Raw genomic sequence first — 26,133 nt, 5'->3', positions numbered from 1 at the left:
GAATAGATCGACACATGCTGGCATTTCATCATTTACAATTGCTGATGTTTTACAGCTGCTATTTTTTAAAAGTCTTGTTATAGTTTCATGTTCCTAATCAATATAAATGTTAATTTGATTGAGTTAGGACTAATTAACTTTTTTTTAGCTTGGTCCGTTTTAACAAAGGGCATTTAAATTTATATACCTAATACCAATATTAGAGAAAATTCACCTCCACAACAGAAGAATCTGTTGCCTGATCATGGGTCCTGGTTCCGTGTACAATGTCTTCATTTAAGGTAGTACTCTACATCATCATAATGGCTGACTTCCTTTAAAAACAAGGATGAAAAAATCGATATCAGCAATATTTTACTTTAATACCTAGCCGAGTAGCTCAGTAGGTTAGAATACCGACTGCTGAACTGTAAGTCGCAGGTTTAAATCCAGCAGGGGTTTTAAATTTTTTTCAGATTACCTTCTACTAAAACTGTATTTTTTGACAAAATAAAGTAAATTTGAAAATTTTCAACTTCAAAATATTGTTGTACATATCCTTTACTTTTCATCTACATCAAATTTCTCTGGTGTAGCATACCTCCTCAAGATAAATCTCCCTGTACAGCCAGTGATAGAGCAAACCCAGAATGATTTCTTATCCCTCTTTTTATAAAGCTTGTAAATGCAACCTGAGGAAAAAAACCAAGTTCATCATTACCTCTATCAGATTGCACAAATTCAAATTTATGCAGATCGGGAGTACTTGAACTCAGAAAACTTTGCTTTTTATCATCTGAACACATAACACAAAACATAAGCAATAAACAGGTAAAAATCATTGTCAATGAGTTTTTACAGTTGGCAAAATGTTCCTTTAGCAAAATTTCACGAATGGATAATTTTCACTTTTGGCGGTAAACTGTCTATTGCGAGTTGTTTGGGACTGGACTGATCAATATATTCAACTTTTCATGATCAACTGAGCTCCACCCTTGCACCAGAACCCTGACCCAGGACCTTGAATACATCTATCTCGGTAGAGGCCTCCATACTCATTACTATTTGGTTTGACATTCAGAAGTCAAGAACATTTTTAAAACAATGCTGTTTTATTACATGGGCTTAATAAAAGCACTACCCTTGTACCACATTCCCTTAATCTGCAGGGGTCATGAAACTCACAACTTTGGCAAGAGACCCCCTAACTTCTCATCACTTTCTCTGCTAGATGTCTCTTGGCCCAAAGAGTGTCAAAGACAAAAAATTCACACTGTTTGATGCCTTTACACCATCAATGCTACAAACCAAATTTGGTCAAAGTTGGGCCATTCATTACCGAAAAGTTGAAAAGGTCAAATTTTGATGCTCGATGAATAAAAGTAGGTCGCAATGACTCAGGTGACCTAAAAGGGGACGTAATCGCTGTAAAGACTGGTCAATAACAGCATTTCAAGTACGTTTGTTCTGTATTGTGAAATATCTTGTAACAATTTTCTTATCGCCACTGTTTACCCAGTTTGGTCAATAGTAAAGTTTAATTTCTAAGTGTGACCCAGTTAGACTAATTGAGTGTGCTTTACATGGTATTAGACCATTATTCAAAGGACAGTCTTTAATAAACCCTGGGTACCAGTTTTGTTCATATTTCCAATACTTTCTACTTTTCAATCAAAACTCAAGATTTAAAAGGCTGATGGTGGCCTATTGTTATATTTTGATAAATAATAAATATCGTTGAACCCAAATTGAAGTATACATTACAATATCTCAAAATTTATGAAATTTACTCATATACAACTCCAACTGATAAGACTGACTAAAGTGACAAAGATATCAAATGAAATGTCCTTGATCTGGCAGAAGTATTTATTGACGATTTTATCTACTACAAGAACATATAAAACAAAAACATGAGATCCAAATTTATATAAACAAAAATGTATTAACATGATTGATTAAAAATACTGCCCAATACTCACACCATTTTTACATTTGACCAATACCAATCAAAATCTGAGATTCTACATAAAAATTCAATAATTGCATGAAAATTTTTCTCAAATTCATCAATATAATGGCAGATATAGGGGATGTTACTCTCAACATACGAAAATAACCATAATCTGTCATTAGAGACATTACTTTTATATGAAAATTTATATACATACTTGTCCAATCATTTCGAAAATTGATCATAAATGTTGAAAATACAGGTTTTTCATCCATCCTTGAAAAAATAATTTTCTTCCACCAATGACATCAAGTTAAACTGGATAATGATTACAGTCATGCAGAGGCACACATCTTAATACACATGAATGATAACGTGAGTGGGAATGGTAGAGACAAACTACACATGTAGTGAAAGCATACCATCCTCAATAATAACTTGCTTTATAGATGCATCAGTAATATCAATGGATAGAACAATTTTGTGAGTACTTTGAAATCTACTTACAATACAGAAGTTGTTTGCTGTCTTCTGAAGCGTCAATATGATCACAGACATTAACATATATGTGTAATTCTCCGTTATTTTATGTAAAGGAACCATGAAAACATACACTTATTTGCATATTAGTTTACAGTAACAATGGGAAAAAAAACTAGATTGAATTCAAACTGGAAAATATATACATTAAAAATGTAAGAACATCTGATGCAATGCTTGTCCAGAATTTATAGAACATTTGCAGTTTATAGAAATAGCTCTGAAAAAACATGAAATACTAGTAGTCAATGGCAGGCATCACAACACTCACGCCAAATTCATATGTTTACCAACTGTTGTATCATTAAAACCTTTGCGAAATAATTAATAGAAATGAAATTTCAACAATCCATCATGAAGTTGTGAAAGATTAATAAATGAAGATTGATTTGAGGTACGATTCAGATATGTGACAGTCTTCAAGGAGCAACTGCCATCACATTGGCACGTGTGTAAACAGATACGAAACCGATTCCCCATTGTGAGTTCGTCGAATGGACTCGGCCAACATGGTAGATATATCAATGCACTGCAACATAAAACAATGATTCATTCAAAAGATAAAAAGAGAAATATTAGACAATAAAATGAAAACATCACATTTTGCTTGCCTAAAATTTGCGCTTGGGGTCACCTCGGCATGACCTTTCATAAAGAATAAGAGCCAATCAAACAATCTGATATCATTTGAACGTTTTCACAAGTTCCTAGTTAACATAAGCAAATTGGCAAAATATCTGTCAGACTATATACACCCTCTGTAGTGTTCTCGGCTAGAAAACTGTGGCCACAGTCAATTTGTTTTGCTACAAATTCATTGACATGCTTAAAAAGACATGTAGTTTCAATAGAACAAGACTATGTCGATTTCTTAAACTATGCTCTGATTGGATAACAGCTTCCGTAATGTTTCGTGTTTCAGTTCACTGAGTTGATCTGATGATCCACCCCTGTCAACAAGACATGATCCGACTCTTGTTGAAAAGTTACATACATTTTCTCTTTATGAAAATATGAAATAAATTAATCATTTACCACACATATTTTGATAAAATTAGATTTTTCTTATTTTACGAAGGGTAGGTAACTCTTCAAAAAAGTCTCTCAAGTGCAAAAAGGTCAGATTCTTAAGTTCTAATCATTTACCAATAATGTGAATTTGATTCACTTCACTTGAATCATTATTCAACAATAAACATCTCTTTTGATTTTAATTATATCATTCAAAATTGTTCATTATCCTTTTGTTATACATTGAATACCTGAAGGTGGTAAAATGATCTTCATTTAATCTGAATGGCTCTAATAACAACAATATATCATGGATGACTCCCCTCAAATGACCATAATTCCCAAATCCTTATATTCATAAGTACATTTGTCACACTTCTTAATAGCTGCAGATCTGTAGATCTCTGGGAAAATCTTGGGACAGACCGGATATTTTTCCAGCAAGCTACAGATCTGCAGGTAAACTTCTTAAAGAGACACTACAGCTCATTTTGCGCAAAAATCATGAAATGACAATTTTCCTAGTGCTTTCTCAATTTTTGTTGCATTGTTGAAAGTATGAACTTTGCGAAAATAACACTTATCTAAAGTTAAAAATTATCGTTTTAACGTAAAAATTAATACTTTTTGATGGCCTATACAAAAAATATCGAGTCTCCTCCTTTCAGTCTTCAGACACATGCGCATAGACAGTAAACAGTGCAGCATGTCGTCCAGTGAGAGAAAGTGTAGTTGATAGATCTAGAATTTTGACAGATTCTGTGAGAAAAGAGGTAAAAATAGAATGAGATAAAACTCATACATGAAATGAAATTTACCATGGTATCAGTTTGACCGTTGGAAAACAAAGAGTTCGGAGAAACCCATGTAACTCAGTGGCGGATCTAGGATTTCTGAAGGGGGTGTGAAAGTCAAAGATTAGCCACAGTAATCGGCCATTCTGATGCAAAATTTGGATTTTCATTCAAAATCTGTGGCGTAAAAAGGTCCCCCCCCCCCCCCCCCCTAAATCTGCCATTGAAAGTGCTATTTTTATCTGAACACGACATGTGTTAGTTGTAAAAACATCGGTCAATGGGAACATGGAAGGGTTTCTGTTGAAATAATGATTGATATAATTACTTATTTTAAGGAGCAGGGAATACTCTTATACTTGAAAGGTGAGTGTGGACCTCCTTGAAGGGGAATTTAAATAATTTCCTACACAACACCTTTGCTGTCATTCAAAACCACGTGATGTAAATAAGCATTCAAAAGTCCGAGTCAGAATGAAGAAACCTTTGAATTCCGAACGATCTTCAAAGTGCAGTTGAGAGTAAATTGATGCATCCCAATTGTTCAAAATTGTCAGTATCGATATGAATTTTATCATTTTATCAATATATGTTTTAAAAAACACTTTATTAAAATGTGGAAAATGAGCTGTAGTGTCTCTTTAAGTGAAAATTAAAGTATTAACAAGAGTACCACAAACGGTACATAATACGCCCGTGAAATGCTTACATAGGGTGTTTTTCTTGTGCTATAATTTGTATAACTTTGCTTCAGGTATTATCAGCCATCATGAGGGTGTGACAAACTTTCATATGAACAAAGGGTCTTAACTTAAAAATCTAGATTTCCTCAAAATGGACCAAGTTCAACAACCTGTCATTTTTTCAAAAATGGAAGGAAATCAAAATCCTTCCCCAGATGCACATTTTTAATACCCATACAAACACTCCACAAAATAAGATGGTCCTCACTTGAAAACTGTGGGAGGAGTTGGGCGGACAAATTATGTACCCTCCATAGAATATTAATTTCCAAATAGACCAAGTTCAACAACCTGTAATTTTCTCAAAAATTGTAGAAAATCAAAATCCATCCCACATGCACATCTTCAATACCCATACAAACACTCCACAAAATAAGAAGGTCCTCACTTGAAAACTGTGGGAGGAGTAGGGTGGACAAATTATGTACCCTCCATATAATAATTATTTCCAAATAAAGGGGCAAAACTCCTGGAAAAAAGGTCAAAATGGATCAAAATTGCAGTATGATCTAGAGTGACCCACAAAGAAGTTACACAGCAAGTTTCAGCATGATATGTGAAAGGGAAATGAAATTATAAAGAGAAAACCCCGAACGGACTTACAGACGGACTTACAGACATCGCTGTACCATAAGGGCTGTTCCAGAAATGATCAAATGGGGGGGTCGGGCGGCACACGATATTTTTTTGTATGGGTGGTTGTATTTTTTCATATTTTAATTGGTCCGTGGTTGGACTGTTAAAAAAATATTTATTATGGGTGGTGGGTAGTTTCTATTGTTTTAATTTGTGCCATGTGGGTGTTGAGTTTTCAGAATATTTATATTGTCGCTCTTGTCGTGTTGGTTACAAAACGTCGGAGGGAAAATTGAAAACGTGCTTTCGAAATGCTGCTTTCGAAATCGGAAGTAACATAGAACTATTCGAGTTGTCGCTCTTTGCAGCGCATAACTTTCCATAACAGCACTCTTCAAATTAGAGGCGCGTTTAGTAGGGTCCCTTTGGACGTGATGGCGGCGAACTCTGTTCTGTAGATTATTACAGTTTACAGTGCATCGATTTTGGGAATATTTTGAAACCAATAGGTATTCCGTTTTCTAATAAAAATAGGCAAACCTTAGTTGATTTATACGAGGGTACCGATGCGTTATATTTATCAGTCGGTGTGATGGTGATATAGAGGCCTCCGGGCGCGGGCTCCATTAGAAGACGAACGATTCGTGGAAAAACATATCCATACCCATTTCATGATAATAGCATCGTTTGGACTCTCAATCTTTCCAACATTCCCGCCATAGATGCCTTTGATTGTTGATGTGACATCGTTTCTTCAGAACTACTGTGATACAATGTCGCACAGGCATTACCGCGTCATTGACTAGAATGTTTGTCCCGAAAACCTCGCGAGATTTGTACCGTTTTCATTTTTAAAAATATTTTTGTGGTGGGTCTGGTTAGTTTTTTTTTTTTTTTAGATGGGTCATTGTAAAATGAGTTTATTAATTTGATGGGTCATGGGGTAATTTTTTATTTTTTTTTTATGGGTGCTTGGTATTTACAAAAGGTACCTCCCGACCCCCCCCCCCCCCCATGTATTTATTTCTGGAATAGCCCTAATACGTCCCGTCTAAAGAAGGGCGTATAAAAAAAATGAGAAAGCATTCAGTTGTGTAGCTTGATTGTACGGCGTGAAACTTTCTTAGTGCACAGCATGTTTTGAATTTTAGTAATTCTACTTCACATTATTGATGTTTTGCTAGCATAGTTTTAATATTATCGGTCTTAATGCTATTGTAATTTCCTTTTACTACTTTTATAACATGCTGTATCATTTGTATTGTGTGCAGCGCTTTAGAGCGGTTATTTATAGTCATATAAGGCGCTATATAAATATTATTACTAACATTATTATTAGAGTGTTTCAGCTAGAGATTCAGCGGTTATCATGTGTATGCATGTTTTTGTTTTCTTATTTCAATTCACTTCATTTTTATTGTTTTAACACCACATAAAGAGCATAGGAACATTATCCAAGGATCTTGTTGGATTAGACTTGCAAGTGTTCTACTGTAAGAATGATGTCCTCATCACGACAGACAGACATTGGACAGGTCACAAAGTGATCCCTACATGTTAGCATACTGCAGCCGACACAAAAACCTAGCTAATGGACAACTGAAAAGACTCTACAACCGGTCCCCAAAAGTCTGTAACATTTGAAAGTGAGAAGACACAGCATGTTTGTCACAGAAATACCAAGAATATTACCAACCATCTTACACATTGTATTCATGTAATCGTATTGCACACATCCCATTTACCAATCAAAGTAAAATTATGTATATTTTTTGGCACAAAGCAGGTATTATTTGATTATAATGCAGAAAGTAAAGTTACAGAATGATATCAAAAGAGAAATATTGAAAAGAAGACTTCATTATTACACTGTTCTGCAGTATGACACTACATGTAGAACTCAACCATGCAATATAGCACACAATACTACAGGACTGTGCCTTCCTTATCTATTGAAAACAAAAATGTACACAGAACATGCTTGCTACTGAAGAAAAATATTCAAAATACTCAAAATTTTGTAAAAATAAAGCCTGCATCACATAGCTACTGTTATGATGCCAGAATCGAGAGAAAGCAGCATGCGGAGGGCGGAGAAAAACAACAGCAAATTCTGCAAATAGACCTACTGCTCCATTACAACGAGGGACAATGGATGATTTACAATGGCACATGACTGAACAGATAGGACACAGATTCTCCATTATGTGTCCTCCTCACTGCTTCTGCCAAGATGATGGAGATGTCTATACACTGAAAGATGGAAGTCCAAGTCATCATTAGATTGTATTTCTCAAAGATTAGGGGCAAATGACAACAAGAAAGTCGGAAGTGTCTGCATTACAATGCTTGAAGAACACTTGAGCTGTCAGGGTTCTGTAGCCATTAGATTAATAACAAGAAAAAACCAGAGCAAAACATCCCCTCTCAACAGAGCATGTTGAGATCTAGTGAAGAAGATTACACTACCATAATCTATGCATTTCACACTATGTGAAGGGATTAATAAGGTACTGAAGTAAGTTAATATGAACACCCAATCTATTGATGGGGAAATCATCAGGAGTCACAGAAACAATCTACTCTTTGTTGAGTATTAACTGTTGATTACCAATACATTTCCTATATCTGTTAACTGTCTATTTTGTTGTAGCTTTACAATTTATATGGAAAGATTTAGCCATGGTAAATAATAAAATGATTGCAACATTTTGCATGAATGATCTATCATAAAACTCAGATAATTGATTACTGTTAATTTCTGAGAAAGGGTGTTAGACAAGACTTTAATAAATGTGAAAGTGTTAACACAATTTTTAGTACTGGATCTTACTTTTATTTTCGGAGCTGATTTCATTCTTTCTTCCTGAGGAATAGTGTTTGTCACAACAACAGCCTCAAACACAGAGTTGTTGATACGAGATATGGCAGGTCCAGAAAAGATTCCGTGAGTACAGATGGCATACACTTTGGATGCTCCAGCTTCTGTCAGTCTGAAAACGAGATTCACATATGTAGAGAAATACAAGAAAACAACTTCACGAAGATATCAGGCCGCAGAAGATGAAGGAAATCATTCAAATCTTTTTTGAATATGCATTTGTACATCTCTTCTGGACAGAGATAATTCTGCAGTCATACTTTAATTAAGATATATTAATTGCTAAATTAGTTAGTAGAAACAATGTGATGCAGAAGGATAATGATTTTAAAAAGGCATATATATATACATGTCTGGAAACCACAAAACACTGCACTTCCTTTTTGTATTTCATTAATAGTTATAAACAAGTAATATCAAATGAAATAAGTTGAATCCGAAACAAATGCAGTACAAATTGTCAATTCTAATGTTTATTACATTTTTTATGTTAATAGGCTTGATTTATTTCTAGAGATTATACAACCCCACAGCTAATATCAACTATAACTTCAATCCCCAATTAAGTATGTATTACACCAATCTAAAAATACATTCACATCAATCCTGCAGAAATGAAAACACTAATTCTACAGAAATGTATGTACAGTTTGAAAACCCGTATCAGAACAGACAGCGGTCTTGCGTGGCCTGTAATGATAATATACATTTTGAAGGGTTTATCTCAATGTTTGAAGCATTTTTTATGCAGAATACAAGACGAGAATTAAATCAATTCTATTCACCACATCTGGATGAAAAAAAATTAGAGATGTTCTTAATGGACTAATACCCCCCCCCCCCCCCCCCCCCCCCCCCCCCCCCCCCAGGGCTCGAGCTATACTCGGGTATATTGCTAAAGACCAGAAAGACGTGAGTTTCCAACATTTTTCATGTTTCACCTGAATACAACTTACAGGACACATTTAATTCCTTTGACCTCATTATTCAGTGATTCAGATTGGAATGCAATTCATTTGATAGGATAGAGGGCCTAAATGATACAAAAAATAAAAGCCATTTTGGCCTAACTCCATGAAAACTTTAGGCCCTCGAAAACTAAACTCAAAACTTTTTAAATTAAACTGATTTTTTATTTTTCAATTCATGCATTTTAATTATCATCACTGCAGTCAACTGTTTCGGAATTCTTCTCGGTCGTTCCTGTGTTGTTTGTTGTTGTTTGATTGTTTTTCATCCCGTCAATAATTGAGACATCACCAGTTGTAGGTGAAGTATCACAAATTTAGACTTATGCTAAGCGCTCAGGGCCATAGCAGTGAGGGCTCTTTAACATGCTAACGCCTGTCGCAACACAGTACCTCCGTTTTTAAGGTCGCATCCAAAAGACCCGAGATTCTCACTTCTAAATCTAGTAAATGACAAGCGTTTGGCGAAGGAGCAATCACTAACCATGTTTACTTCTTAGGTTTGATGCAGCTATGGCACGAGCGGCAGTGTTCGAAATTGGTTTAAGACGTGTATAGACCATGGGTATATCCCAAAACAAGATGACATAGACCTCATCGAATTGGCATAGATCGCAACATTGGAAAAAAAATAACACAAATTTAAAACATTGTTATTTACTTCTATTATACTTAAAAAGCATATTTTCTTTCCATTTCCATATCCTCCTTTCTTCATAACGTTTATCAGACGTCCACTTTTGGGATAACCATTACTTTAAACCTAAAAAATCGGCATAGACAATTTGGTCTATCACAATTACAATTCGCATAGACCGGTGTCATTTGACATAGACTCGGTCTATTGGTCTATGGTTAATTTCGAACCCTGGAGTGGGACTCAAAGTCACGACCTCCTAGTTACGAAGCACCGAGCTACCGCAACTGAAAAATCTGAAGTCTAATAGGGTTTGTTGCCAATCATGATCATCAAACCGGACTCTCCTCTTTGAAGCCATTTTTTTTTCCAAAACTGGTTCCCCGCTAATTGTTGCAAACACAGGCGAGATCAACAGGGGCACCAATTAATTTTTTTCTCAAAGTAATTTTGATTGGACGGGAATTTTTCGAAAATCAATCAAAATCTTCTTTACATACGATCGATTGAGTACTTGTATTATGACAAACCAAGACGGATAGCGGTTATTTTCCTGTGGCGGATAAACACTAAACAAGATGTGTTTGTGAAACACAAATGCCCCCAATAATGGCCAAGGTCACAAGGGCAAATATCTTGGTACCAGTAGAAAGATCTTGTCAAAAGAAATGCTCATGTACAATATGAAAGCTCTAATATTTACCATTTAGAAGTTATGACCACAAAAAAAATTAAAAGTAGGTCAAATGTCAAGGTCAAAAGGTTCAATACCCATGGAAAGGTATTGTCACAAGGAATACTCATGTGAAATATCAAAGCTCTATCACTTATTGTTCAAAAGTTATTAGCAAGGTTAAAGTTTTCAAAAAGTAGGTCAAACTCCAAGGTCAAGGGGTCAAAAATGTTGGTACCCACGGAAAGGTCTTGTCACAAGGAATACTCATGTGAAATATCAAAGCTCTATCACTTACTGTTCAAAAGTTATTAGCAAGGTTAAAGTTTCAGACAGAATGACAGACAGGACAAAAACAATATGCCCCCTGATCTTCGATCTCGGGGGCATAAAAACAATCGGCCATACTGGCCGAAAAACGAAAATTTCATAGGCCATGTTGGCCTTTCTGGAGAATTTTAGTCGACCATATTCAATATTTATCGGCCATTTGCTGATGGTCGACGCCAATCTGAATCACTGTTATTCATCAAAAATCATGGTGTAATAAAGAGTGTACAAATTTTCCATCTACTAGTCTTTTTGATAACGTCCATACAAAATCATGTCCACAAACAGATGAACAGACAGACAGATGGACATGCTGATTCCATTATACCCTCACCAACCCATCTAAACTTTTTTTGCATCGTTTGAAACATTTTGAGTTAATGTGACGTAATGTTAGTCCACCTACTTTTCTGCTGCATGACAGAATGTGCCACAGGTGTCTGCCATGTCATCCACCAATATGGCAATGCGGTCCTTAACATCCCCCACCAGTACCATTGTAGCCACTTCATTGGCTTTCTTTCTTTCTTTGTGGATCAGAGCAAAGTCAACATTCAATCGGTCTGCAATTGAGGTCACTCTGTCAGGAGTAAAAAAGTGTAACTTATTATTACTCAAAATTTGCGTATCACATTTGACAATTAATTTGTACTCAGTGTATCCTCTTCTACTAACAGAATTTTTACTTCTAAATACAATTTTGAATGGTGCATTGCATGGAGAGTAGGTATTTATTGAGTATTGGAAAATTACATCACTGTTTTGAGCAGTTACAATAAACTTTCTCTATGGAATGATAAACACTGAACTTGTGGTCTATGGAGATTTACCTTTTGGCTCCCCCTGCATCAGGAGAGACAATGCAGCTGTTTCTCCAGTCAGGGATGGTGTCCTTAATCCACTTCAGGACTGCAGGCTCAGCATACAGGTTGTCCACAGGAATGTCAAAGAAACCCTGCCAAAACAGAGGTGGATCCTATAGTAAATCTGAGCATGTAGTGGTAACGGTACAACACAAACTCCACAGAAGGAATCCATTACATGCTATTGCTTCTGAACCCGAGAACTGAACAAAAGTGTTTACCTGAATCTGAGAAGCATGCAGATCCATAGTAATGATGTGATCTGCCCCTGCCACTGACAGCATGTTGGCCACTAGCTTGGCTGAGATGGGTGCCCTGCTCTGAAAATAACAGTTGTTGCCTGTGAAGGTTTTATCATATTTTCCATTATATGCACTAATACAGCAGTCACAACATGTATCAGCACTAACATCTCAGTCAATCACGTACCGATACCAACACAACATGTATCAGCACTAACATCTCAGTCAATCACGTACCGATACCAACACAACATGTATCAGCACTAACATCTCAGTCAATCACGTACCAATACCAATACAACATGTATCAGCACTAACATCTCAGTCAATCACGTACCGATACCAATACAACATGTATCTGCACTAACATCTCAGTCAATCACGTACCGATACCAACACAACATGTATCAGCACTAACATCTCAGTCAATCACGTACCGATACCAACACAACATGTATCAGCACTAACATCTCAGTCAATCACGTACCGATACCAATACAACATGTATCAGCACTAACATCTCAGTCAATCACGTACCGATACCAATACAATATACTTATAACAAACACACTTAAAATGAATTCATGCTTATTGCAGTGATATCTAATTCCATGTGAGAGGAAAATAATAATGAAAATTTTATTGGATATAGCGAAGTTTGGTTATAACAAACTGTTTTTTACTGGCCCTGGAGGTTCACTATCATCGTGTTTTACTGTACCTCAGACAACAAGAGTACCGCCAATGGTACATAATACGTATGTGAAAAGCTAACATAGGGCGTTTTTCTTACACCATAATTTGTAGAACTTGCCTTCAAGTAGTATCAGCAATCATCAGGGTGTGACATACTTTCTTGGCATCGAAAAAACAAGACAAATCAAGTATTCTCTAAGTAATATTTTCACTTGGCATAAGATGTATGTGTACCAAGTTTACTGGTCCTTGCCCCAATGAATCGGTCTGCATCCAGCTACTTGGACTTTGACCTTTGGAAACAATAGACATCCTCCACTTGGCATAAGGTGTATGAATACAAAGTTTGACGGTCCTAGCCCCAATAGTTCAGTTTGTATACTGCCTACAAGGTTTTCCTACTAAGTGATACTGTGACCTTGACCTTGAAGATAATAGGCATCTTTCTCTAATCATGGTGATCAAATGTACCAAGTTTCAATATCCTGGAGCTTACGGTTTGGTTTGTCTTCTGCCTACAAGGTTTTCCAACTAAGTAATACTCCGACCTTGACCTTTGACCTATAACCTTGAAAAACAATAGACATCTTTATCTCATCATGGTGATCAAATGTACCTAGTTGCAATATTATGGAGCTTACAGTTTAGTTTGTATCCTTCCTACAAGGTTTTCCTACTAAGTAATAATATGACCTTGACCTTTGACTTCTGAAAAAAACCCAAACAATAAGCATCTTCCTCTTATCATGGCGATCAAATACACCAAGTTGTAATATCCTGGAGCTAACGGTTCGGTTTGTATCCTACTCAAATTTTCCTACTTAGTGATACTTCGACCTTGGCCTTTGACTTCTGACCTTGAAAAACAATTGACATCTTTCTATAATTAAAGTGATCATATATACCAAGTTGTAATATCCTGGAGCTTGCAGTTCGGTCTGTATCCTGCCCACAAGGTCTGGACAGACGACAACATATACCAATCTTTGACGGGCGTATAAAAACAATGTGTTCTACTTGGCATTTATAAAACAAGAATATATATTATGCTACTGACAAATATTTTCAAATGTAATAACATCATAGGACTCCAAGATTTATGAGAAAAGTGTTCTTGAATTATACACATGAATACTTATTTATTTTCTCTTCATATAAAATTTCAAAGAAATGTCTGATGCCAGGAAATACAATGATATAGCAATAAGCCATTGCTAATCTGTCAAAATTTACTCAATCTTTGCAAATATGATTCACGATACTGAACAAAGATTTCTTATACAATGTAATATATGTAAAGAACAAGGTACGATTGTATATATAAAAAGGCCCAAAAATTTTCTCTCTATAAAATGTGTCTGGAATTAACTTTAATAAGCGTTTTAAGAAAGTAAAATATATGCCAGGTATACTATGTCAACAAATTCAGAATGGTATTTCTAATTGGATAGCATTATGACATCATGAATAAGACATTTCCCGCCTTTTTTTCAAAATAAGCCTGAAAACTGTCAAATGTCATACAGATTATTGCTAAGGAAAAGATGTGCGCATTTGTCGAGCAAAATAAAAATGATATATATTGTGTATTATTTTAAGATGAAAAACATACTTGAATATGAATTTGCTCGACGCATGCGCTGTATGTTTTCTGAAAGGAAAACCACCTGAATTTGTGGATATTTTCATTGAAAATGGCATTTTTGCAATTTTATGCCAACTTCTAGCTCTCGTCATATGACATAAATCATTTTGCTGATCAAACTGAGCGGATTTTGGGTTTGCTAATCCATTCCTTATTTGAATGCCAGGGTTTGAGCTCCAAGTGAAATCATCGATATTTTGGGCCAAATGACTTTAGGAACTTCTTAACACTAAATGTTTTTTCTTAGAATTTCATTGAAACTTTACATTCATTAAAGGAGACATTGATGATTAGATGTTTTTAAAGGAATGGAAGCCTTTTAACAACACTGTGCAATCACAAACGATATGTAAGATATATCTTGGTCCAAACCTTGTCTTTCTTGTCCTGTCGAGCATAAGGAAAGCATGGAATGACTGCAGTGACGCGGCAGGCCGAGGCAATCTTGCAGGCGTTGATCATAATGAGCAGCTCCATAAGCATATCATTGACCTCATCACAACCACTCTGGACAATGTACACATCCTCTCCTCTAACAGACTCGCCAATCTCAACGCTGTAAAAAATAAACACCCTATAACAGACTCACCAATCTCAACGCTGTAAAATATAAACACCCTATAACAGACTCACCAATCTCAACGCTGTAAAAAATAAACACCCTATAACAGACTCATCAATCTCAACGCTGTAAAATATAAACACCCTATAACAGACTCACCAATCTCAACACTGTAAAATATAAACACCCTATAACAGACTCGCCAATCTCAACGCTGTAAAAAAATAAACACCCTATAACAGACTCACCAATCTCAACGCTGTAAAATATAAACACCCTATAACAGACTCACCAATCTCAACACTGTAAAATATAAACACCCTATAACAGACTCGCCAATCTCAACGCTGTAAAATATAAACACCCTATAACAGACTCAACAATCTCAATGCTGTAAAATATAAACACCCTATAACAGACTCGCCAATCTCAACACTGTAAAATATAAACACCCTATAACAGACTCGCCAATCTCAACGCTGTAAAATATAAACACCCTATAACAGACTCGCCAATCTCAACGCTGTAAAAAATAAACACCCTATAACAGACTCACCAATCTCAACACTGGAAAAAATAAACACCCTATAACAAACTCGCAAATCTCAACACTGTAAAAAATAAACACCCCATAACAGACTCGCCAATCTCAACACTGTAAACAAGAGGCCCACAGGCCTTATCGGTCACCTGAGTACTTGTGAAAAAGTATCACTACTGCCATGTGCTATGAAATGTAGAAAAAAGAATTCTGTTCTGAATATCTCAGCTAAATTCTAATGTTCAGCAACAGTATAAACAAGATGTGTTCTTAAAACTTCACTGCCCTCAAAAGTGCAAACACTGATGAAAGGCTTTAAATAATAGGTGTATCAACATTAAAACATCAAAAGATATGACTAATCCTAAAGTCATACCCTGGGTTATGAAATTCACAATTTTTTGTACATCCTTTTCTGCTATTCTTAAGTATGCATTTAGATTTTATACAGTATCAGCAAACTTACACATACATACTATAAACTAAGTTTGGCGCCAAGAAAAATGTTGGTACCCACGGAAAGGTCTTGTCACAAGGAATATTCATGTGAAATATTAAAGCTCTATCACTTACTGTTCAAAAGTTATTAGCAAGGTTAAGGTTTCAGACAGAATGACGAGACAGGACAAAAACAATATGCCCTTCGATCTCAGGGGCATAAAAATTTGACTGTAACCAAAAAGGTGAAAGTAATAATAAATGTGTTATTTCCGTTGCATTATTTTTTGTAATTTGATGCAATTAATTTTAATCTGAAAACAGAAAAGTTCAAATTTTACCAAAGAAAAAGGACTCTTTTGCTTTTAATTATGTCATATACTAGTGAGTCTTTTTATTATGCTATCAGTTTCAGTGGAAAAGATTCTAGAAGAAACTGTAAATCATACATTTTTGGAAAAGGATATGGCATTCAAATGAACTTTTCTAACATATGTTTTAAACATGAATATTAAACACCTTTGGCATCATTTATTTAAAACATGACTCCGAAAAGCTGTCGTATTTTGTGATATCTAAATGTGGGTTGCATACAACGCAAACCAACAATTATTTACATGTCACTGTCGTTTGTATCTTGTGTGTGACATGTTATTTTGAATGCATCTTGCGTGTTGATGAAGTTGGCCCAGGCCTGCACTCTGACTTCAAGGACATAATCTTAAAAGTCAGAGAGAAAACCTGTGGGTTCCGATAATGGTGAATACCGAAATCAAAGATGTATGCAATTTCAACATTTTAGAGTAGATCAGGATGGAATATGTCGATTTATTTTTTAACACCAAAATGTATTGACTCAATGACTTTTTATTTCATTTGTGGAATATTTACGACCTATATTGTCTATCGAGTCCCCGAGAACATACTAAGTAAGGTCTACATCAAACTGGTATATTCTGCTTGACGCACAATATACTTTTCCTATCAACAAACATTTCAGCCGGGAGTTAGACTATCAAACCCTCCTTTAATGTTCAGCATGCCTGCCATGTTGTTTATTTATCATAACGTGCATGCTCGACAGATCATAGAAAAGCTTTGAATGAAGATCATTCAAATCTTAAAGTGCAGAGGTGATTTGAAATAATGCTGCATAGCTTGTAAATGGAAACGTTCAGGAATTCCAGATTGATGCATCAATATAAAAAATTATTGAGATTAAATATCAATAAAATTTCCTCGGACCGCACCAATTTAAGCGGGTCGGCCACCAACGCCAAACAAATAAAACTTTATCATTGGCCCCAGTTCTTCCCTGCAAGGATCGGACAGCTATGACCTCTAAAGCCCTCTACGAGAAATTCTCTACACTATGGGTTCCCAGAAAAAGTAGTGACAGGGTAGAAACTACGGGTCCAAAGCCTTAAAAAAGCTATGTAGGATGGTAGATATAAAGAAGACAAGGAAAACACTAAACCCTCCTATGAGGAATGAGTCTGCCAAATGTTTCAAACTTTGATAAAGACGCTTAATACCTTGGAAAATGATCAGAAGATAGACTGGAAATCCATAAAACATATAAATTGTGATATCATTTCTTTCAATTTTCAATATCTAATACACAGTGCTCCAAGTCGCATCTGCTATCAGGTCGCAAAATGGCGACCTAAAAATATTTCTGGTCGCCATTTTAAAATTTCTAGTCGCCATGTTCAAAATTTCTACTTGCCATAGTAAAAGATTTTGTAAATATAAAACTTACAAGGTTTTTTTTTAAAATATGAATATCTTTCAAGTAACAAATCAACAACCATGTATACATTTTGTTTGTTTTATTTTTAAACTGAATAGAAATGTACTGTGAAACATGCTGGATGCTAACAAGTCAAGTATTTACTCTGGCAAAAGTTGTATTGCATTGGGCCATCCTGTATATTTTACAGTAAAAAAAACCAGCGTTCTACACAAGGATGTGCTTTAAAGTTATCAATAAGTGGGCCTTTACTGCTTATCATGTTATGCGAATAAGAGCTCCTAGTTTTGTTGGATCTTTTGCTGAACAATTAGTACCAGCATCAATAAGAACACTACATCCCGAGTTTGATTGTCTTTGAAAATTAACAGCAACAGTTGCCCCGCTCGACTTACTGCTAATAATGCAGTCACTGACAACGACATGTCTCTTACTGTTACTGTGAATAGTCACACTTCCACGTTTGAAAGATGTACACTCGGTTATGGCGAAATAGGACAATGGATGTCCAGAAATGGTGGACGTTGCTGGCTAATTGGCCTCACAAATTCTGCAAAACATTTTGCCATCACGAAAATCCCCTCCGCCATTTCAGGACTGGGGTTCTTCCTTTACTTTTGCATTTCTCTTTAGACACTGCTACATCATCTTTTGATGCAGAACTTTCCCCGTGTGATTCTTGAATTTCTTTGTTGCATGTACTAGGCCAAGGCTTCTGTTTTTTTCTATTGATAAATCAAAAGTGCTCTAAACCTCATTTTCCCGCCATCTTGATTGTTTTGACCGAGGCTGAAAAATATTTATTTAGACTTCCGATCCCGATTCTAAAATTTTACTGGTTGCCCAAATTTTCTTCACTCGCGAAAATGCGACTTAATTATAATCTCTAGTCGCAAAATTGATTTTGTGATCGCAAATGCGACCGTTTTACTCGCAACTTGGAGCACTGATACATGTCAACCCTCATACTTGTCTACTTCCACTTGCTGATTAATCGCCTTCAACTTTTTGACGATTTCTGATTATATCACTTTAAAAAAAAACATTTTTAGCGCACATATGCATCTAATCTCAGCGAGATTCATCAAGGCTAGATACTTGTACTGACGTCTCTTTGGAAGAGGAGTCAGTCGAAATATCTAGCCTCGACAAATCTCGCTGAGATTAATACGCATCCTCTTTCGTCTTGTTGATCTTTACTAAATGTCTTGATGAGTTAGTTACCAGTGTTAAACATCTTTCCATTAGGGACCATGTCAATAGAAACATTATGCTGGTACTGTAATCTATGGAATACTTTTGTGTATGACATCCCTGAAGACTAGTGATGGGCAATCGGGAATAAAAAATTAATCGGATCCACCTTTTCGATTGATTAATCGAAAAATAGTCGAATCTTATTCATTTCAAATTTATGGCATAAATATATTAATTTACTTTATTTTTTACCCTAAATATTAAGTTAATGAGAATAAAATCACTAGATTGATTGATCGTATCTTGTTTAACGTCTCTCTCTCGATTGAGAATTTTTCACTAATGGAGACGTCTAAAATCATTAGAAATTTGAAGTTAATAATCCGATACTTTTGATTTGGTTTTCCCAGGATAGGGATAGATCTCTCGACTTTTGTTGTTGTTCTTGTGGGATCTGGGTTAGAATAGAGCCTTGCTTGTTGTAAGAGGCAAACTCTGAGGCCCCGTGTCACAGCAGGTGTGGCAAGATAAAGATCCCTCCCTGCTCGAAGACTGTAAGCGCCGAGCATAGGCCTAAATTTTGCAGCCCTTCACCGGCAGTGGTGACGTCTCCATATGAGTGAAATATTCTCCAGCGGGACATTAAACAATATTCAAATTCAATCTTATCGAATGATTCAATTTCGTCAGCCATTTTGATTTTAGTTAAGTCTCGGCAGGAATATTCGTATTATAAAAAAAAAATATCGACGTTGACGATTTTCGATTTTCATAATGACAATCGATTATTCACATCATTTCAGTTATAGCGACCGACAATCAAAAGTTGGCGATAATCAGTACATCACTACTGAAGACTTTGCAGAACATTCTACTGTCTTTAAAATATTGAATTCAAAATGATCATTGCCTTATAACAGGTCCAGTCCAATGACTGTTACTACCTACGTAGCTAGTAATAGCTATAGGTATTTAAACCTACTTGAAGTAGCTACTTCTACCTACTTTTACCTGTTTTTAAAAATATAAATAAATAATAATTAAGGCGCATCTTTTAAACAGGTCAGTCATTTTATGCATCATGTTTTGCATGTGCACGGCAAAATTCGTAGTGTAAATTTGAATAATTTACGATGGTGGAGAATGTAGAGGAAATGCATGAAAAATCACCCCAAAAACCTTTAATGTTAAAATGCATGAAGGTAAACTTTAAAATTAATACAGATTTGTAAGACACTCTAGACTTCTTATCATATAGCTTTGATCCTAACCTCCTAGAAAATGGAACTCGGTGTAGTTATTGATGCAAATTTGAAAGGTTAGAAATAGTGATGAAACGATTGTCGGTCGTTCAGAGACCTACGATGCTACTAATCGATTACAAAATAAAAGTCGCCGACATCGTTGACAGTGCTCCCACTGGACCAGAATTCCCTTTCGCCACTTTTTCGGGGAGTGGCGCGGCACAAATAATCACATGCTTTACAATTATTTCCATCATATTATATATTATTTTATTCATTACACTTATTTTAACATTTTGTATCAGTTACATTACTTAATCATATCCAGCTACCATACCTAAACATTTCATTCTGAAATAATAAGAAGTTGATTTGTTTGATAAATTCTATTATGGAAATCAAAATTCAGATAATAAATCATATAAATATGAACTTCATGATGCTACACCCCTCCGTGAAAACATTGTGTACATTGGCCGAAATGCAGATGTCACAAAACATCAAGCCCAATTTAGAGTCGTATCTCAACCATTCCCTATTAAATTTCCGTTTTTGTTTGGAAGATTTTGCAATTTAGACACAATCAGATGTTTGAGCAGGTGGGGTTGACTGTAAAGCCAAACATAGATATTTTTTTTTTAATTTTAGACTGACTAGGGTCAGAAGCTACAAGTTTAGTGTCAAAATAGAATGGGGTGCATAGTCTTATGAGATTAGCATTTTTATACTGTTGCGCACCGAACTTCAAAGAAAATTATTTATTAAAATTGCTATGTCCATATCAATGGTGACCAATCGCATTGTTTATGAAATATTCGAACTAAAATCAAACACATCAAAATCAAAATCTTGTAATCAACGAGCTTGGCCGCAAAAACAAACAATTGATGTATTCATATATACATTATACACAATAATACGGCCAATTTAATTACCAGTGGATTCTCTGGTTAAGAATTGACATTAATGTGGAGATGATAACACGATAATGAATAAAACTGAATATATATAACATTTGCTGCTCAAAAATATTTCAAGAATTAAATGTATCATCTCATGTTAAACAATTGACCACAATTGTCCGATGTACTTTATTACATAATCACCCACTTTTTTGCAGCCATAAATTACCTGAGGCTGTAACCAGCTCTGCACTCTGTGCACTGGAGCGACGCGAGATTTCCGGTCGCACGCGTGGACTGAATAAACAGATTTTGACTGCATATAAACAAACAGGCGATAATGTGTCACTGACAAAGGATTAAAAATACAATTTATTGCAAAAAGGGACTTTCGCCACTTTCAATTTTTTTTCGCCATTGGCGAAAATGGCGAAGCCCAGCTCGAGCACTGATCGTTGACCAAATAAAATCCGGAAATCACTTCAACTTTGTTCAAATTTTATTTTCTGTATGTCAAACCCGATCAAAAATAAGCAAAGAAAATGGCGGGAGATATGAAGGACGGTAACAACAATGACATTCAACAGTCAAATAAAGGAGCCTATCTCTGATATCTTTGATACATTGAGATTATAGATAAATTCCATTACTTGATATATTGGAATTCTGATTTATATACCAGTGAATAAATGAAACAAAGAAGAATTCAAATGTTGTTTCCATACATTTAATGATTCTGTTACATCTAATTTGAGGGAAAAACACTTAAATGCCAATTCCGATTATAATCGATTATTAATCGATTACATGTGTACGATTATTGCCGATAATCGATTGTGGTATTAGGTCAGATTGCCCATCACAAGTTAGAAAGTAATAATTTTTAGTCCAATATTTTTGTGGTATACATCGTCAGTGTAAGTGAATCAAGAAATTTGGTACACACCATATTGCGCCATTCCTGCGTTTGGCCATGAAATGCAAGTAAAGGAAAAAGTAGGTAAAAATAGCTACTTGGAGTAGGTTTAAATACCTATGTAGTTATAAGTAGCTACGTAGGTAGAAATAGTCTTTGGACTGGACCTGTTATAAGGTGGGCCTATTCTCCTAACCACAACCCTTCCCCCTAAATTCCATTGTGCCTGCTTTCACATATCTACAAATTGTCAATTTGGTTGCTATTTGATCTGAAGTGTTTGGATAAGTAGGTAGAGGAAATTTGACCAAAAATTATATCCTGTTGATTGGTGTTTCGTCAAAAATAGATGACATATCGCTGGTTGAAAATATTGAGAAGAAAATTTCGTGATTTCCCTGATCATAAACATAGATGTGATGAAATATTTACCTGCACTCTCCATTACTGAACTTCTTTGTGACAACTTTTCCCGGTTCGATGCCAAGTCGATCGCATATTTTTTGGGCCAAATCAGGGTGGGAACTCCCATTGAAAACTTTTATATTTGGCATCCTATTGTAGTCAACAGCTGATGAAGAGTGCAAATTGTTTTTAATGTATGTTTTATACATCAACCTCAGTCTTAGGTTCACTGACCGTCGTGCTGAATTTCATCCAGCATGAGTTCGTCAATGTCAAGCGCACGCACTCAACAGAATGCTATGCCTATTTACCCCCAAAAGACCCTAAATGGACATGCAAATTCAATTTAAAATTCAATGACAGACTTAACTGAAATATCAAATATTTTAAAATGCATCAAATATTAAAGAATGAGGTTATTACTATTGAGTTTATGTATATGTATAATAGGTATATCATAATTCACATCAACTCGGTACCAGATAAACTCAGTACTTGGTGAATTCGACACCCGGTTAACTCGGCAATTCGTAAATTCGGCACCTAGTTTAATAACTCAGCATCTAGTAAACTTGTCGCCTATTTATCAACATTAAATAATGATATGAGGAATAAAAATATTCTAGATTTTTATCTTTATAACTAATATCTGCTGATCTTCAAAATTTATCTCGATTTATAGTTATATAATTATTGTTTTGATTCGATCACAGTGATCAGATTTGTAGTGTTGATGTGTAAAAAACACATGGATGCAAATAAAATTACATTGCCAATATGTTTTTGCCTTTGACACTCAGTAATTTAAGGAGGTATATTACATGTTCGTCATAATGGCTGACTTCCTTTTGAAATATGAATGAAAATATAAATATCAACAATATTTACGTATATTTTTTTTTTATTTGATTACCTAGCTGGGTAGCTCAGTCGGTTAGTTTACGTGTCGACTGCTGATCGCGGGTTCGAGTACAGCAGGGATTTTACACATATATATATTTTTAAAGATTACTTTCTACTAAAACTGCATTTCTATATTTTTCATTTATTTATTGACTAAATAAAGTAAATTTGAAAGTTTTCAATTTCAAAATATTATTGTACATATCCTCCACTTTTCATCCATATCATATTTCTCTTGTATAGCATTCCTCCTTCACTAGCTTAAATGAAAATAAAACTTTTTGATGAATTTTTGTCTTCATTCTTGATAGAACAGGTAAACACGAATGAAATATTTATCATTAACACTACATGATTTACACACGCTGTTGTGTTTGTCTTCAATATCATTAACACTACAGGATTTACACACGCTGTTGCGTTTGTCTTCAATATCATTAACACTACAGGATTTACACACGCTGCTGTGTTTGTCTTCAATGCAAGGTGAAGATAACCAGGGCCGTAAATTAACCTTCAATTTGGAGGAGGCAGGAAATTAGGCGGGGGTCTGGGGGCCGCCCAGGCCCCCAGACGCTGAGCACATTTTGTGCACACTGAACACGTTTCGTGCAAAATCCTTGATTCTAGGGCCTTCTAAGATGTTACTTGACTAACTCATTCTAAAAGAAAGATTTGGAATGCTTTTTAAGGGAGGTATCATGTTCTTAGTTATTGGAAACAACATAAATTCTAATGAACTTTAAATTTTAATTTTTTTTGGCTCAAAAGTTGGAGGAGGCAGCTGCCTCCTCCGCCTCCATGTAATTTACGGCCCTGGTAAAATGTCACGAAAAATTACAGGCTGTAATATACCCCAAGGTTGGTTGTAGAAACAAGATAAAACGCAGGTGAAATGTCATTGAGAAACGATGGGTATGTCTTTAAAATTCTGAATTTTCTATTAATACACAAAGGAAATCTACCAAGTTCAACACACATACATCATATTATTGCATACAGGTTTGTTAACACCAAGACCCCCCCCCCTAAAAAAAATTCTAATATCTTATGCTTTATGAAATCCATTGTGTGTAAAAGGTTGCTATATTCGATAATCTTGTGATGTATGTTCAACATTTTGTTAAGTATATTCTATATCTTAAGAAGTTTGTTTAAATTTAAGAGGCAGTCATAAGAAAAGACTATACCCCACCCCCACGCCGTCCCACCCAAAACTCTATTGTCTTTAGAATTAGGACTTTGAGAATGGAGCACAAAAACAAAACCCACCTTGGTGGGGGTTTTCGTTTTTGTTTTTATGCTTATCAAGAATTTTTGAGAAGTTCTACTACCCCCCCCCCCCCTTCCCCCTTGATACGTGTCTGATGTAGAAATCAAAAATATGCTTAAAGATTGATAAAAGTTCAAAAGTCAGGTGCGTACTTCTTCAATACGTAGATTGGCACAGAAATGTATATATTTATACACACACCTTCAGCAGGGGTACAAGTCAACTCGGGGCGGGGGGGGGGGGGTATATACTTTTACTATGACTGCCTCTTTAAAAAAAATTAAACTGGGGGGGGGGGGGGGCTTTTTTTTCTACTAATGCCCACAATGCTTTTGAACATTTTCGTGGCAAACAAGAACAGGGTAAAGTCGTATTAAGAGTGATGGTAGAAAAGCCATTATTATAATCTCTGATTATTTGAAGATATCATCAATTCAATTATTGCGCGCAATAATTAGTCGATTTAGTGCGCACATCAAATCAATTAGCTCCAATAATGTAGCCCTCTCCGATTTGGGGTGGGTGGGTGGGCGCCAGAATAAAAAAGACCGGAGAAGGCTACATTATTGCACTACAAATCAATTATTGTAACCAAAATATGGCACGAGCCTTATTCACATAACAAGGAATTGTGAGCTCTGTATCTCTCATGTACCTTGACAAATGACATTTAAATTTTTGCTAACCATTAGAAATACCTTAGTTAAGCATTTTAAACAGTAAAAATGGAAAAATAAAATTTGAAAATTTTCGGCTCAAATCGTGTCCATGTCTACTGCACAACCATAATTAGTGGAATAAATTCATCAAAATATGTAAAATATGTGTAAGTTCTAGCTGAATCCCCAAGAACATACAAATTTCTTATTAGTTTAAACCAAATCCAACTCAGCGAAATTCTTAGTACTGCGTACAGAATCGGTGCCGTCACCAGGATATTTCTGCCGTTTTTATCCGATTTGCAATTCTCACCATGTTTACATGTGCAGGCAATTACCCACATATATCATATGTATATTTGATTCCAACATATATATTTTTTCAAAATATATCTATTCAAATTTCAATGTTTGATATCAAAATACGTTCAGGTCTGCGTCACACTTCCAAATATAATCACCGGAAGTAGTCCGAGTGAAGTAATCGTCTGTTTATGAATTATATCTCAGTACCGTACGCAGACCCAAAGTAACAACTTAAAATCCACATTATGGCAAATATTGCCGCAGCAAGGATACAGAGGGAATTCAAGGAAGTTGTTAAGAGTGAAGAGGTATCGTACAATTAGGCAGAAATACGAAACACAACACTAATTTAATGCTATGCTCGTTCGAATTTCCTTGCCTAAAGATTCCGGAATTGATGCCTTCTGTGTGAAAATGTGCAGATATCAAGTTCTTGTTGAGGATCTTCCCCATTTTTAACCCTTTTATTATAAGAAGCTGGATTACATAACCAAATTAAAGT

At 35.4% G+C, this 26,133-nt stretch overlaps 2 protein-coding genes across 3 annotated transcripts in view; one reads left to right on the top strand and one right to left on the bottom strand.

Moving 5' to 3' along the window:
• Positions 1 to 1,830: 1,830 nt before the first annotated feature.
• On the bottom strand, positions 1,831 to 22,777 carry LOC125679745 (ribose-phosphate pyrophosphokinase 2). Of its 2 annotated transcripts, none has more exons than XM_048919207.2 (7): positions 22,518 to 22,777; positions 14,905 to 15,088; positions 12,171 to 12,269; positions 11,917 to 12,041; positions 11,493 to 11,666; positions 8,431 to 8,590; positions 1,831 to 3,002 (listed from the first exon to the last, which is right to left on the bottom strand). In XM_048919207.2, exons 1-7 carry the CDS (start codon positions 22,697 to 22,699, stop codon positions 2,910 to 2,912), a joined length of 1,017 nt encoding a protein of 338 aa, XP_048775164.1. In that variant the 5' UTR covers positions 22,700 to 22,777; the 3' UTR covers positions 1,831 to 2,909. The 2 variants fall into 2 exon arrangements, with proteins under 2 accessions (XP_048775164.1, XP_056011882.1); XM_056155907.1 differs by lacking the exon at positions 1,831 to 3,002 and adding an exon at positions 6,446 to 7,850.
• A 2,997-nt stretch (positions 22,778 to 25,774) lies between these two features.
• The window catches only part of LOC125680939 (ubiquitin-conjugating enzyme E2-22 kDa-like), a 13,111-nt gene continuing 12,752 nt past the window's right edge, over positions 25,775 to 26,133 (top strand). The window contains exon 1 of the mRNA XM_048920772.2: positions 25,775 to 25,939. Coding sequence (XP_048776729.1) covers positions 25,877 to 25,939 — 63 coding nt within the window. The 5' untranslated portion in view covers positions 25,775 to 25,876. The remainder of the gene's footprint in view (positions 25,940 to 26,133) is intronic.

Source organism: Ostrea edulis, chromosome 2 (assembly GCF_947568905.1).
Source record: "Ostrea edulis chromosome 2, xbOstEdul1.1, whole genome shotgun sequence".
In the NCBI taxonomy this organism is placed as follows: domain Eukaryota; kingdom Metazoa; phylum Mollusca; class Bivalvia; order Ostreida; family Ostreidae; genus Ostrea; species Ostrea edulis.
This window is presented reverse-complemented; position numbering and strand designations above follow the sequence as displayed.

Excerpts from the sequence above, each read along its gene's own strand:
- LOC125679745 (XM_048919207.2), bottom strand. The coding sequence starts at position 22,699 with ATGTATAAAACATACATTAAAAACAATTTGCACTCTTCATCAGCTGTT. Across the intron at positions 11,667-11,916 it reads GATGCAGGGGGAGCCAAAAG|AGTGACCTCAATTGCAGACC; the intron begins GTAAATCTCCAT and ends TACTCCTGACAG. Across the intron at positions 3,003-8,430 it reads AATCAGCTCCGAAAATAAAA|TGCATTGATATATCTACCAT; the intron begins GTAAGATCCAGT and ends TTTATGTTGCAG.